Genomic DNA, 14,560 nt, shown 5'->3' with positions numbered 1-14,560 from the left:
GTATGTGTGTCGTGAGTGACCGCATGCACACCCTTCACTATGTAAAAATACGAAAGATGAATCAAGTCATCAGCTTCACTCTCCTTGATTATATGACTGATGAGAAATGGAGAATTCATCTGTCCTACTTTAAATCAAAGAGGAGTTAATAAGAATGGGAAATACCTTTGGGAAGGCCCTGAAATCCAGAAAAACCGGAAATCCAGGAACCCTATGGTCCCAGGCTTTCCAGATATGTGGTCCTCAACTGTATTCATCATTTCTTCATTTTAACCTCAATAAAACGACACCCCACGGTGCACCAATAAACACTCGCTATAGCGAATTGTCGCTTAACCGGAGGTGGTGCAAATAATAGCCAATAGACCTCATATTACTCCTTTATTTTATCACTTAGACGTGTTTGGTGTTTTTTTTGGCCATGATGTGTTCCATCAAATGGTTCCTATTCACGCTACTCACGGACATGCGGGTATGCTGCCGTCTGCTTTCTGCCGCCCGAGGAAAAAAAGAAGATCAAGCATTCGCAAATGCTAATACCACAATATTTTCACCAAAATTAACTACTTATTTATCGAACGACAGTTTACCACATAAATTTGAGACTGAGCACTCCATTAACTTCATTTCTAAAAGATCGCTAGCAATTACAGAGATTAAGGAGTCTTGGTGTAAGTTTTTCCGGCGGTGAAACCCTCGCTATGGCGAGAGCCAACACCAAAAGGGCCTCGTAAAAACGAATTTTTTAACACGCTTATTATAGGGTCAATTGACGGTGCATCGGCTGTCTCCCGTAATAGCGGGGGTCTCGCTATAGCCTGTACTCGCTTTAACGAGGTTCCACTGTATTTGGTTTTCTTGGTGATGCAAATTAAGTATGCTTTTATATTTCTGGGGGAGACTGACCTCTCCATTATTCAGCGCCCCTCCTCACTTGAGCCCCATCCCCTGCCCGATTTTTATGATAAGGCATAGCCAATCGCACGAGGTAACAGAATGCGCCCCTTGGACTGCGATGCCCCTAGGCACGTGCCTATTTTGCCTTATGGTAAATCTGGTCATTGGCACGATCCGCTTATTCATAGAATTGCCCATTAGTGTTTTTTGAACTGTCCCAAGTTTTGTCCCTCCATCCTTTAGCGGTACAACAAAACTTATGGCAACAGTTTTTCAAAATTTGATTTTAAAGAGCAGAGCAATATTTCTTTTCGATAACAATTACGTGCTACAAGGGAAAAAAGTAACTTTTATGATGAGATACGAGTAGGTCTCTAATTAGCAACTTTTTACAGTGTGTGAAATAAAATTCTGAATTAAGAAAATCAGCCAATCATTTCTAGCCATTAACAATTAGGGTCAGCATGGGAATAGAAGTAATTTTTTTTGAACAAATATTAATAGCTCCCATATTAGCAAAATTTTACTTCTTGAAAACAAACTTTTTATAATAAGAAGTATGGTTATGCACTAAAAATCTTTCATACTTGCATAATGATAAATTTCTAATATTGCACATGTCAGACCGCTAATCAGCACAACATAGTCTTTCCATGGGGTGCTTTCAATCGCAAATGTGTTTTGCATTATAAAGCTTTATCAAATTCATCAAGTGCCACCCAGTCATGATGGAGAATGTGGGCAGTTCAGTGGGCGATAACTTACGAACACGAATTATATGTTTGAAGTAGATTGTAAAGATTGACAATAATGAAATTAATTATCACTAAAAACGGATTGAACCTCAACAAAAAGTTGAGCCTCCCAGGTACATATATACCACTCACCAAATGCAGTCCCATACCACAGGCAGCCTCCGATGACTCCATTTGAACTCTGGCGTTTCAATGTAATCTGCACCACGTTCAAGAGGAAGATTCACCAAGACACAAATTCACTCCTGCCCATGGAGTAAAAATAAACGAAACACTAAAACTCAAAATCTTGGGGCACCGCCAAGAGACGGCACATCTCAACAAGGACAATTTAGAAACATTTGCATTTTTGTAGACAGAATTAAAGAAAAACATTTAACCAAAAATTTAACTCATTACCTAGGGTTGCATACCTTCTACCTCGTAATACAGCAGTCAGATGAGTCCTCTAAGGGTTTTTGCCACAGACTAGTCCACTCACAATCAGTGGGTTCGGGGGTCCCAGGGCAGGCCCCGCAAAGGTTACGCTCTCGAGGACCGGGAACCAAGTCCGAGACTTATACGCCCGTGCCTCTCGAGAGGGGGAGGACAGATAGGAACAAAGGATTAGAGGCATCGCCGCGATTAGAGCCCGACAACGCCTCCAGGGAAAGGAAGGAAGGGACGAGGAATCCTGCACCGTCACAAAGGCGGGCAGGTCCTACCACTAACGAAACCAAGCAATACGCAATTAATATGCTACCAATTCTAGTAGATTTTCCTATGAGGAAGGAAAATCTATCGATCGAATCGGTAGATCCACTCACAATCAGCATTAAGTTCCCTGACTTAGCTCAGCTCGGCACAGGGGGCTAAATTTTATCAAATGTTATTTCTTAGACTGCCCTGAAATAAATGCCAATTCCCTTCAGCAGAAACACATACTGATAATCATTTCCAAATAGCCAAATTAAGTTAATATTAATTAAATAGATTTCCTTTCAATATGGGGTGAAAGTGATTTAACATGTTGCGTACGGATGGCGAGAATTCTCATAATTTTTTCCAGTGTGTTCCGGATGGATGACAAATATTCTCGTCATTTAGTCGCGTCCACTTATACAATTTTAAAGCATACTATGGGTATTTGGTACAACGCTATCAGTTGTTGCTCGTTACTTATTATGAACAGATGTATTGTAATGTTGAATTGGGTTAAGATTTATTTTTAACATTAGCTTTTTGACCATGTTTAAACCTTAGGCAGTTTGCCCAAATTGACACATATTTTCAATCTCAACACCTCTACCCAGGTGTGTCTTTCCCCTACATGAAAATACCCTGGAACGCAACATGTTAATACAACCTCGAATGAACCAATCATTCCTGGTCAGCATGACTAGAATGCTTTACTGTTGACTTTAGGCAGTGCTTTCAATTGCAAAATTATCATGAATGTTTTTTGGATTATATAAAGCTTTCAATTGAGCAATGTAACATTCTTGTCAGGAATAAAACCTTTAAGAACAATTTTAGTGGTCCAAATGATAGGAACTAGCTTGATAACTTGATATGTACTATATTCAAATGCCTGCGTGAGTTTATGAGGAATGTACATTCAACTACTTAAACTTACCTTTGGGTTGATTACACAGCCTGTTATTTCAAGATAAAATAACCAGTTTTATGGTAGGAGCATGACACAAGAAAGAGTTCACGTGTTTAGTCATCCATGGGAAAATACAAGATAATTTATTACTCTTTTTAAAATTGATACAACTGACAAAGGGTAAAGCTTTACAAGTTTGAACACTACAGGTTTCTATGATGTCTCATACAAAATTTTTCTCAATTTTTCAAGTATAAGATGTATTACAGTGAAGTAGAAAGATAAAATAAGACATGCTTTCACAGTTATTTATGCACTGATGTTCATTAAATAAAATTACTCACCTACCACCTTCGTATCTAATTTACAGGAAACTTTTGATGCATGGTATGTACTATGTATAAAAATGTTTACTATTAAATTTTTATAGTTTTGAGGAACATTAAATTACTTCTTTGTTAAAAATTCAAACACCTAATTAAACAAGATTATAATATAAAATATAACAAATAGACATTCACTCATAGCCAAAACACACGAGAACATGGGCGCTGACAACATCCAACTATTAAATCCACTTTGAGCAAAATTGATTTCATTGTTTGCATCGGTGCTTTCGGCATAAAGGGAGCAATCTTGCATCCGAATAATTTTTTTCAGTACTTCATTATGATATTTTACATTTAAGAGCACATAAAAAAAACTTTACAATCACACTGAAGAGGATTCTACAGAAAGAAAAAGGCTTCTAATCAGAACAAAAAGACCTCGTTCCTGGAATACATAATCACTCAATTCTAGGAAGAGAATGTTTAAATGAATAACGTGAGCAAAAAACCTCAAGGTACAACTAGGCAAAGCTAGAAAGGTAATGATTCTGAAGCATAATATTATTCAAAGGAGGATTCCTCATTTTTGGATGCTGCCAACTTTCAAACACACATGATAGGTGCTATTATTGGTAAAAACAAAGGAAAAAATATAAAGGTGTATATATAATAAGGACCATGGAATGTATTTTTCACAAAATACTCAAACAGAATCGGATTATAATTTATAAAGTTGATATGTGATTGTCTGTATATGCAACCTATAAGGGCAGATCTAATTGACAGTGCTTGGAATGTACAGGTTCAGCTAATGGCGTCCACTGAGACACCTAATCTAGAAACATCACTAAATTGAGTGGCACTCTCACTTCACAATGTTCATTCACCCTCAGTACACATATGTTTCAGTGATGAATAAAAAAAAAAAGATTCCAGTTAGTAATCAGCCAACAGTTAGTTCTTTGTTGAAAATTCAGCGTTATGTTTCTCACTTGACCAGATAACAGTGAATTCTGGACAGGAAATCAAAATCGATGAATTTAACCACCACCGCAATGATACAACACATTGCCCCATAGTCAAATCAAGCAATAACAGGAGTAACAAAGTAATAAAAATTCCATATACAAATAAGGAATTCGTGGTACGACGTAATTTTCCTCACCAATCCAGTAATCAAAACCAGTATTCATCTCGACACATGAGTGAATCATTTCACCAACATTTTGAAAATTATTAGGTTGACACATAACATAAGAAAGAAAAACTGGAAGATTGATAGAGCAATAGTTAGTGGGAAACAAATCACAATTCAAGAGAATATTTAACCTCAAGGGATTTTGTCCCACAGACTCATTAGAGGAGTGTAAACAATCGTCAGACACAGTCGCACATACACAACAAACATACACAACTCGTTTATGTTTCATTAAGACATTCACCTTGTTTTTACATGTATGCCATTTGAAGAGTAGCTTACATACTTTTTTTAATGTAAGGCAACACCCTACATATGAATAATAAAGCAATGGCAATGCTAAAGCATCAAGAATGTTACTTACAGAGTTTCCTCACGGAAACAAAAGATGAAACAATTCGGAAGAAGGCAGCGAGGGTCAGAGAGTATCGGAGAGAGACAGACAGATATATAGAGCAGGATGGGACAGGTTAGGGATAGAGCGAGAGGTAGAAAGAGTGAGACAACGTCAGAGAAAGATAAGCTTCATACATTAGAAGAAACACCATGCAAAGTTTCTTTATAAAAAGATAAATTATGAAAGTTGGAATAGCACCAGCTCATGGGGCCAAGTACAAGGGTATTACGAGAAAACCAGATCAACTCACAACACCACTTTAAGGCTGACGGAGAAATGAGAATGCTCAACCACAAATTAATCATCATCAACGATCAACCGGCCTTGAAACTAAGGTTATTGCATTGCAAAGCCCTAACTCACAACTTATACCAAGTATTACACGTGCAAGGACAACACACAAACATGAATACAGCGAGAAAACTTGTTATGCCCAGCTCATTAAAATCAGATTCCAAGTCTACGGAAAGTGTAATGAGATTTAAGCCTTGAAGGAGGAAAGGCTTATTTATAACAGAAACTCACGAAAACTCTCACCAGATTGAAAATATCAAGAGCAAAAAAATAGAAATATACTAAAGTAATCTAAGGTAATAACAGCATGATTAGTGCGAATTAAGTACAGACCAAACACCAACAAGCGTAAAATACAAAGAAAATATGTCATAAAAAATAATCAGGATAATTACTATGCAAGACTACATGTTTTGGGAAAATTCAAAACCTTTGATTGGCCAGATTAAGCAAGTCTTCCTCAGTAAAAAAATACCTCCATTACAACTTTCACTAAAATCTTAGCCAGTAACTGAATGAAGACATTTTCACCATTTCTGAATGTCCCTATGAACTGAAAGCTTAAGTTCAAATGAGGAAACAGAATATAAACACAACACGAGTAATCAATCACATAAATATGTAAAATTCAAAAAAGAAAATAACAAAATGAAGGAAAAATCATGAGAAATTTCCACTTTCCACAATCTTAAAATAAGATAAAATATTAAATAAGAGCAGAAGAAAGGAGGTATTATGTATGAGGAAACAGAGCCAGGGATATACAAGAAATAAGAACATCAATTTCATGGTTACTTAAAAACATGAAAATGAAACAGTAAAGAGTGCAGACGTTCGGAGTACCTGACTTAAAAAAGAGATGATAGATGTATAAAAATCATAATACTATTCCAGGCAAAAACAGGGATAAGCATAAATAAATTTTAACATAAATATTTAAATAACCATTAGCTACTCACATATAATGCAACACTGACTTAGTCAAAAACTAACTCCACAAAACATTGAAAAATCATGCAAGTGCACACAATAATCCACAATCCCACTCAATAAATACAAAGGTCTCTTTAAAAAAAAATAATACCAGTTTTGTAAATATAACCAATCCAGAATAGATAGGCAACAATGAATTCTCACACTACTCACAAAACAGGCAACTCCTATAGCAACTTAGTTAACAATCAGAAGTACTTCCTAAAGGCCATGTGAGTTGATTGCATGAAACCAAAATGGTCACACTGGTTCCCTCTGCTCCATTCAATACTTGGGGCCCATTTGATAACAACATATGCTTTTTCACTCACATTCTTGAACATGTAGAGTTAAGGAGAAACAATATAAAGTCCATTGAGAATAGTCAAATGTTCTCAGTTTCTATCACAAGAGAACAAGATTGAGCATGGCACATATTCAAGATATACAGGTTGTTCCAAGGCATTATGAAGGAAATTCTTTGGAAAATTATATTTTGTTACAACAAGAAATTCACCAACAAGCTAAAAAAATTATCATCTTAAATTCACAAATATAATCAATTATTTTGATAGTTACAATTTTAGTTTTTCAAGGCATAGAAAGATGCAGGTAAGGTCATTGAGACAGTTGATCCTCCTCCCATTTCTTTATGGTTGAAATGCTTGAAAGTAGTTGGCACATGTAAATATCTCACTATTTCTTCTAGAAGGGAAAATAGCATATGCCCAAAAGCTCTTTACCTGCTTAGTAATTAGTGCAAGGCCATTGTTCTTAATATTTATACCCTTTTTGTACAACCTATTACTCTACAAAAATTGAAAATATATATAATATATGTATATATATTAATATATAACATTTATTCAGGTCAGAATAAAGCTGATTGGTGTCATGATTTGTGAATTTAAAAAAATTCACTCGGCTTACTTGTTAACATACTGTAGATAAGCTTACTTTTGGGTAGAAAAATTTTACAATGTGCATAGTCATTACTGAAGGTATTATATGTTTTATAACAAAAATAATTAAAGCTAACAACCAAAAATTTATATGCATGTTTTATATACATATACAATATTAAAGTAGCTAAAAATGATTTATCATATTCATCCAAAGAATATCCATCTTATCAATGTCATTTATACTTGAATGTCCTTTTTGTTTCACATTATTGAACATTCCAAAATGTTACAGCATGAAAAAAGCACAATGAAATATGAGATATAAGAAAATTTATGCTTCAATCATCATTGAAATATTTTTTTCAAATTCATGTTTCAATGTCTTACAACATCTAAGAAATATATTTAGTTATATCTGTATTTAACAAGTTTATATATTATTTTATCACTGTATTTAAAAAATCTAGAGTTTAATAACTTTATCAGCAATTGACTTACAGTTTCCTTTAGCTTATATCTAAGCATGAAATAAGGTTTTCAGTTAAGTACACTGTTAAGAAATAATACATGGCAATGAAAGTATTCCATTTGTGTCCCAAAGACAACTGCAACTCTTGAGTACACTGTTGATTCTTGCAAGTACATCCTTCAGACTTTGCACCCATGAACCATCCTCTTCAGTTATAGTCTTAGCTACTCCATAATCAGCATTTATCGAAATTTCATTGAGATATTTGAGAAAGTGTGAAGAAAAACATGTTAAACCACTGTCTCCATGTCCTCAGCGACTAGCTGGAACTGTTCTTGACCTACAGATTTCAAGGAAAAATTTTTCTTATTGATAAGCTGAACAAGTTACTAGCATGCAGTTTTAAATAAAGACAATTTCCAAGTTTCCTTCTCATGAAAATGGAGGTTGAAAAATTCTGCCAGTGAAGGCCACAAATTCAAATGAATGCTGTACTTTACCACACAATTTATTATACTGAAAATTTCAACCTTACTCCAGTTAAAATTGCTGTTGCATCTTGTTACGGTTAATGCTAACCAGGTATCAAAAAAGTGGCCCTTATAATTTAATTTACAGGAATTGAGAAACTGACTCAGTAAAATGCAAAACCTTCACGTTTAAAGGCTAAATTTTAAACAAGAAACATGTTACAGAAAGGACTGATTATCCATTTATAGCCCATGGCTCAAATGAGAATAGTTTTGAGGCCATACATGTAGTCCATTGCCAATTTCAACAGACGGCCCCATTACCAATTACCAAATTACCAAAAGTCATATTTCAGATATAATAATATAAGATCATTATGATATGCTTTCAACTTTCACCCGCCGAATTTCAGATACTTTTATCCTTCCACCTCAATTTATTTTCTGGATACCGTGGTCCTATCCTCTATTTATTTATTCTGTGGTTCTTTTGAAATGGAATGGCAGGTAATGAAATTTATTAGTTCATGATCAATATAGAATCGTGAAACATTGAAAAAGTGATTATTAAACGAGAACACTGCTATCGATACTCGTATAAAATCATTTTATCCCTTCCAATTCATCATATTTCATGAAGTATGAGTTCATTATGTACAATATGTATGCTTTAACATCGTTAAACTTTCAAAATATTTATATTGTTCCCCTAAATAGTACTAAAATTACGAAAATCTGATGATGAGCTACATTCGTCATTGCACAATTTCAGTGGCGTAGCCAGGGGGGTCCGGACCCCCCCCCCCCAAAAAAAATATAAAAATACAATTATTGTCCTTCATAAAAGAAAACAAAATATTGAAAAATCAGGAATATACAAAATGTTTCTTTAACAAATTAAGTTTTTTTCGATTATGAAAAGTGTTAAAATTAGTTTACAACCCATTACTTAGTGCCTGGTTTTTCAAAAATTTACCCGCCTGGTTTTGGACCCCCCCGGACGAAATTCCTGGCTATGCCACTGCAAGATTTGGCATCAGAAGTTTATGAAGAGCTAGACCCATCATTTCAGAGCAAGGGGTTAAATGGGTTTTATGGAAGATGTGTGGATTGAAAATGCTGATTTCATTTTTCAGGTTTCCTTTGGTTAGCTGTTTAACTTTGCAAGCACTGCTGGTCCCCTTACAGCTACATATCAACCTACAAGCCATGTCAATAGGTATGTTGAAGGTTCAGGTCAAAGACAAGTGTGCCTGGTCACTGCTTTCGTATCCATTACTTAGTGCTTCTTTCTGAACATTTTCGGATGCTACTTTTCTGTTGGGCAGTACTCTCTCCAAAGTATGGTCCAGGTGGTACCCTTTGTCTTCGAGGTAGGTTTCACATTTTTCTGTCTCTGTAACCTCTCTGATACAACTGGGATAATACAGATCTGCTTTCTCTCACTAATGTCTCGGCTTCATCAAATAATACATCATGTCCTGGGGTCCAGGCATTCTCTACAAGGCAGAAGAGTTAAACTGTCTATTTTTCAAATTCGTCACAATCACAAGTTAACGGGCGATTGTGATGCAGTATTGCATTCTGCACTATAACCACTCTCCTCGATGCCTTGTATAGGTTTATTAACTTACAAGCAAGGTCTCGGAATGCATCTTTTTTGGTCATCGAGGAATAGCGCATAATTTAATAGCATATATTACACTCTTGACTCTAAAGATTATAAGTATGGGAGATTGAAGAGACAAGAACTTTTTAACAAAGTATGTTTTTTTTCTTTCGATGATTCCTAAAAGAAACGTTCACACAAACTTCGTTATTACGAACCTCTGGTTTTTCGGTCCTGTGAACTTTGTAATAACGAGAGTCTACTGCAGTAGAAAAGATCAATTACATTTTACTTAATAATCTATTTTTCATTGTCTTTGGTGATCTTGCGCATGGACTTTAAGTGATCCAGAAGTATGGACAATGCAATATTTTCCATAGGAGCTTCATAACTCCCTTCATCCTGGTCTTTCACTGGGGGCAGTTGGTTACATATTTGTGGCACAGTCAAACCTGATGATGACACCATGATTCTTCCATCTTTTCACTTGTTCCTCAAATGTAAAGTAGCCCACACTTCTGCAAATGCAGGCAGCAGTACTTGCTATACTCTCATCAACCGATAAACAGGTATGCGGTAGGAAACCCAAAAAATGGAGTGAGATCCCATTAAAGATCCATGACTCTTACAAAGTGTGATCAGAAAATAATGGGAACTAAATTTTTAAATGTCTTGCCATTCTGATTGTCAAATTTTTTCAATGCTTGTATAGATGCCCTTAAGGAACGATAAAATTTTCAGCTGTATTCATTGGTTACTTTAACATTAGCCGTGTTTTTATGAGCTCTGTGATTTTTTGCTCACTTCATTGCTTGTTCATGAATTTTTTGCAAAAAAAATACTACATATAACGATGCCTGAGCTTCCATATTCACCAGAATTGGCTCAAAGTAACTTTTCCCTAATTCTAAAAATAAAGAGAACATTTAAGAGCCATCATTTTATGAGCACAGATGACATTAAAAGAAGTTCCTAATAGAGCTAAAGGCTATCCCAAGGATCGAGTTTGAGAAATGTTTTGAAGATGACAGCATTAATGCAGATGAATGATTTTGTTTTTAACTAAAATTCCCATTACTTTCTAAACACACTATGTACGTTGCTTTAAAAATCAGCTTTTACCATGCCCACTCCATGAAATGAGTTTCTAATGCCTGCAGCAGTTGCACGATGGAAACAGCACGATAATTGCAGCAAGTTTCCTTGTACTCATTGGCTTGAGATGACTACCCAACATTAACAAACATTGCTTGAACAAACAACATTGGCTGAAAATATGGAGATTATGTAGGTCTAACTTGTTGGGTTATCCATGCACCTCTCCACAAAATACATTTTATTGAATTACATTAATATAATATATTTGTGACATGGTACGGAAGCAAGAGAAAAATACTTCCCGTGGGTTTTGTGTAATGTAAACTGACACAAAACACGATTTAAGTTTTAGTCTCTCACCTATTTAGATGCACAAGACCATGGTAATTCCTCATGAGAAGATTTTGGCACAGAATGGCAATAATTGAAATTTGATATGGTGGTAGGAGCAAAAAAAATTTGGTGAGGGGAGTTATCAGCTCTCAAGGATTGTAATTCAAACAGAGCATGAAGAAGTGTGATCCCTCCCATTACCCAATTAACAGGATAGCCCTCCAAAGAGATGCATGAACATAATTAAGGGTTCCTTACTCTCTAAGTAAGCAGCTAGTTCATCATCCTTTGACTGAAGGGCCAGCTGACGAGGTGTTTGACCGTCATGGTCCTTCAGCATCAGTGAGGCACCTCCTGCCACAAGCATGCAACAAATACTCCTCTGCTTGTGAGCTGCAGCTTTATGGAGGGCTGTTTGACCTCTGAAAATAAACAAAAACAATTTCAACTCAATGAAACAATATCTTAACTGAATAAAAACTAGAGATGAGGGGAAAATACTACATATTTTATCAAATACTAGCAGGCCAACTGGTGTTTCTTGGGAAGCCAATCAGTGAAAGCACATGAAGCCAGTTGGATGGGGTGGGACACTCTATGCAACAAACATGGCAGCTTTTGTAAACTTCATGTGATCCTGTGAAACTTTTACATAGTTTTCCTAGCTTTCCTAAAAAAACAATAATACAAAATCTGTCAATTTTAAGCTCTTTTGACTAAATTTTTTTACATAAAGCATCACAGCAAAGTTGTGTTGCCCCTACATGACTGTTCAAACTTAGTCAAGTATTTTCATGTGGGTACATCACATGACTACATAAAAGCTCAAATTAATGATAACTTTCATAAATAATTTGCTTATTTCAGTCAGTGGTTGCAGGTCTTTTTTTAATTATTTACAACGGTAGAATACTTCTGATAGCATAAGTTAAATAATTCAATGTTGCAATGACAATTCAATAAATCAGCAGCTAGTAATATGTAATAATAATTATCGAAGAAAATTCTAGATGAATGTGCACTTCTAGGTTGATCTTGCCTTATTTGTGGAGAATGACAAAAGAAGTTTGTAAAAGCACATTTCACAGAAGATTGCTCAAATGCCATCTTTTACAATTTTATTTTTCCAGGAGCATTTTGGTTTATGTTTTGTTTAATCCAAATTGCTATTATTTACTTCCCTGGTTGGCACGTTTTCCTGGGTTGCACGTTCATTTTCTGTGGTCCCTTCAGAAACCCACTAAACAAGTTCTATCAATGACAACCATAATGACTTATTTGTAAAAAATATATGTTACACTATAAAGGAAGCTACACTCAACACATACAATGTCTACCATAACAACCATACATAACAACTTGGTGTAAAAAGGAGTACAAGTTCAGCCAGAAGTTTAAGATAAACTCACTTCTCATTGTCCACCATGTTTAGGATTGATGCTGGTGCAGATGCAATCAAGTACTTGATGATGTCCTTGTGGCCATGCTGAGATCCAAGGTGAAGAGCCGTGTGGCCAAGTGAATCAATGGACAACAGAGAATATCCTGTTGCGTGCAACTCCCTCAGCTGAAATAAGGATGAAATATGGGATCAGATCAAGAACAATCAAGAGAACCCACTTGAGTGTTCACTGTAAAATCAGCATTAAAGCTTACAATGACCGCTCTTTGAGTCATTGACATATCAAAGTCACAGTTTAAAGGTGAAACAAGGACTCAGGGTGGGCTTACAGGGTTACACTCCTGAGGGTGAGGTCTGTCGAGACTTTTCAGCCACACACCTGGGGAGGGAAAGGACAGTGGAAGGAAAAAGAATAGGAGGTGCTGCTGTGATGAAAGCCAGACAACACCTCCAGGGAAAAGATGGGGATGCAAATAAGAGGATAGGTAAATCCTGATGCCGTCATTAAGGCAACATGGGCCACTTTAGGTGAAACCATAATTAAATGTTTCTACAGAAAGGAAGATAAGATTTCTAAGAAAAGTTAACAGTGAGCTTTGTGTAAGTAATGTGGTAGTTATAGGAAGAGAATTCTTTCAAAAATGTATTTAAAAAATTAGTTTCGTGACTAAATTTTAGCTGGTAGGTTTGCTTACTTTAATGGTTGGTTTAATTGTTTGTTTTAAGATTGATAGGTAGTTTTGATTAAGTCATCAGAAGAGGTTACTTACATGGAGGAGGACATATAGAGTGAATTGATATTTCATGAAGACTGCAGCATTATTTGTGTGGGTTATAGAAAGGATGAATTTTGGTACCAGTGCATCAGGTGCCAGTTTTGGGACACATGCTGAATGTTCTGGTTCAAGTAATTATGAAGCAAAAAACGTACCCTGGAAATGAGATTTTTGCATGTAAAGTGAATTGCCTACCTACTAACGTTCTTCTAACTTTCTGCTGTGCCAAATTTTTCAATGTTTTCCTTCATAAAGATCGACCGGTTCTTGAATTTTTTGTGCTTAAACCTAGACTTTTTTTTTTACCACATATCACAAGTTATCAAGCTAAGCATTTTCCTGCATTTTTAAAATAAAATTTTTCTATGCTAACATACTACTTTTATCTGTTCGTCATCTTATCAAATGGGGAAAGAAACACTCCAATGGCCGTAACAAGGGACCTCGTCACAGGTATAAACAAAACACTGTGTTGGTATGCTGGAACGGGAAAATTCGCAGCAGTGACCAACCCCAGCCTCTCAACCGGAAACCCTTCACTAACACACGATCAACAGTGTAGAAGCCTTCGCGAGGGTTTTGTGGGACCTCGCTAAGGCTGCTCACGTTGAAACCAATCACTCGCTTAACTATGAAGGAACCTTCGCGAGGGTTTTGGGGGGCCTCGCTAAGGTTGCTCAAGTTAAGAAACACACACACACACACACAATCACACAAGCAACACTTACTCCGTGGGTATATACTCCGGGAGAATATGCTCAAAACTGAGCGATGGAACTGCCACCTGGACGGGAAAAGCGTACCGGTTTCGGAATCCAAGATTCCCTTCTCAACGCAACTGAGGTTAAAGCTTCACTTCAACAAGGTTGAGTGACGAAAAAACAATAGACACCGCTGAAATATATGTAGAGGAGAGTGAAGGGGAGGGGAATGGTAGTGGTGTAGAGGGTGGAAGAGGAGAGGGGGAAATTGTGGTTGGACGTAAGGTATGGGGGGGGGGGGCGGAATAGGAGGGGAAGAGTTAACGAACGGAGGTAAAGAAGGGAGGGGGGGGAAAGGGACGGTTTA

The 14,560-nt window shown here is 36.3% G+C and overlaps 1 protein-coding gene across 6 annotated transcripts in view; it reads right to left on the bottom strand.

The window, feature by feature from the left end:
• Positions 1 to 3,352: 3,352 nt before the first annotated feature.
• Positions 3,353 to 14,560, bottom strand: part of LOC124162859 (eye-specific diacylglycerol kinase) — a 134,092-nt gene continuing 122,884 nt past the window's right edge. For all 6 annotated transcript variants that reach the window (XM_046539536.1, XM_046539537.1, XM_046539538.1 and 3 more), the window contains 3 exons: positions 12,724 to 12,881; positions 11,573 to 11,736; positions 3,353 to 8,144 (listed from right to left, as the gene is read on the bottom strand). In XM_046539536.1, the coding sequence (XP_046395492.1) occupies positions 8,095 to 8,144; positions 11,573 to 11,736; positions 12,724 to 12,881 (372 nt within the window). In that variant the 3' untranslated portion in view covers positions 3,353 to 8,094. The remainder of the gene's footprint in view (positions 8,145 to 11,572; positions 11,737 to 12,723; positions 12,882 to 14,560) is intronic.

Source organism: Ischnura elegans, chromosome 7, assembly GCF_921293095.1.
Source record: "Ischnura elegans chromosome 7, ioIscEleg1.1, whole genome shotgun sequence".
NCBI lineage: Eukaryota > Metazoa > Arthropoda > Insecta > Odonata > Coenagrionidae > Ischnura > Ischnura elegans.
This window is presented reverse-complemented; position numbering and strand designations above follow the sequence as displayed.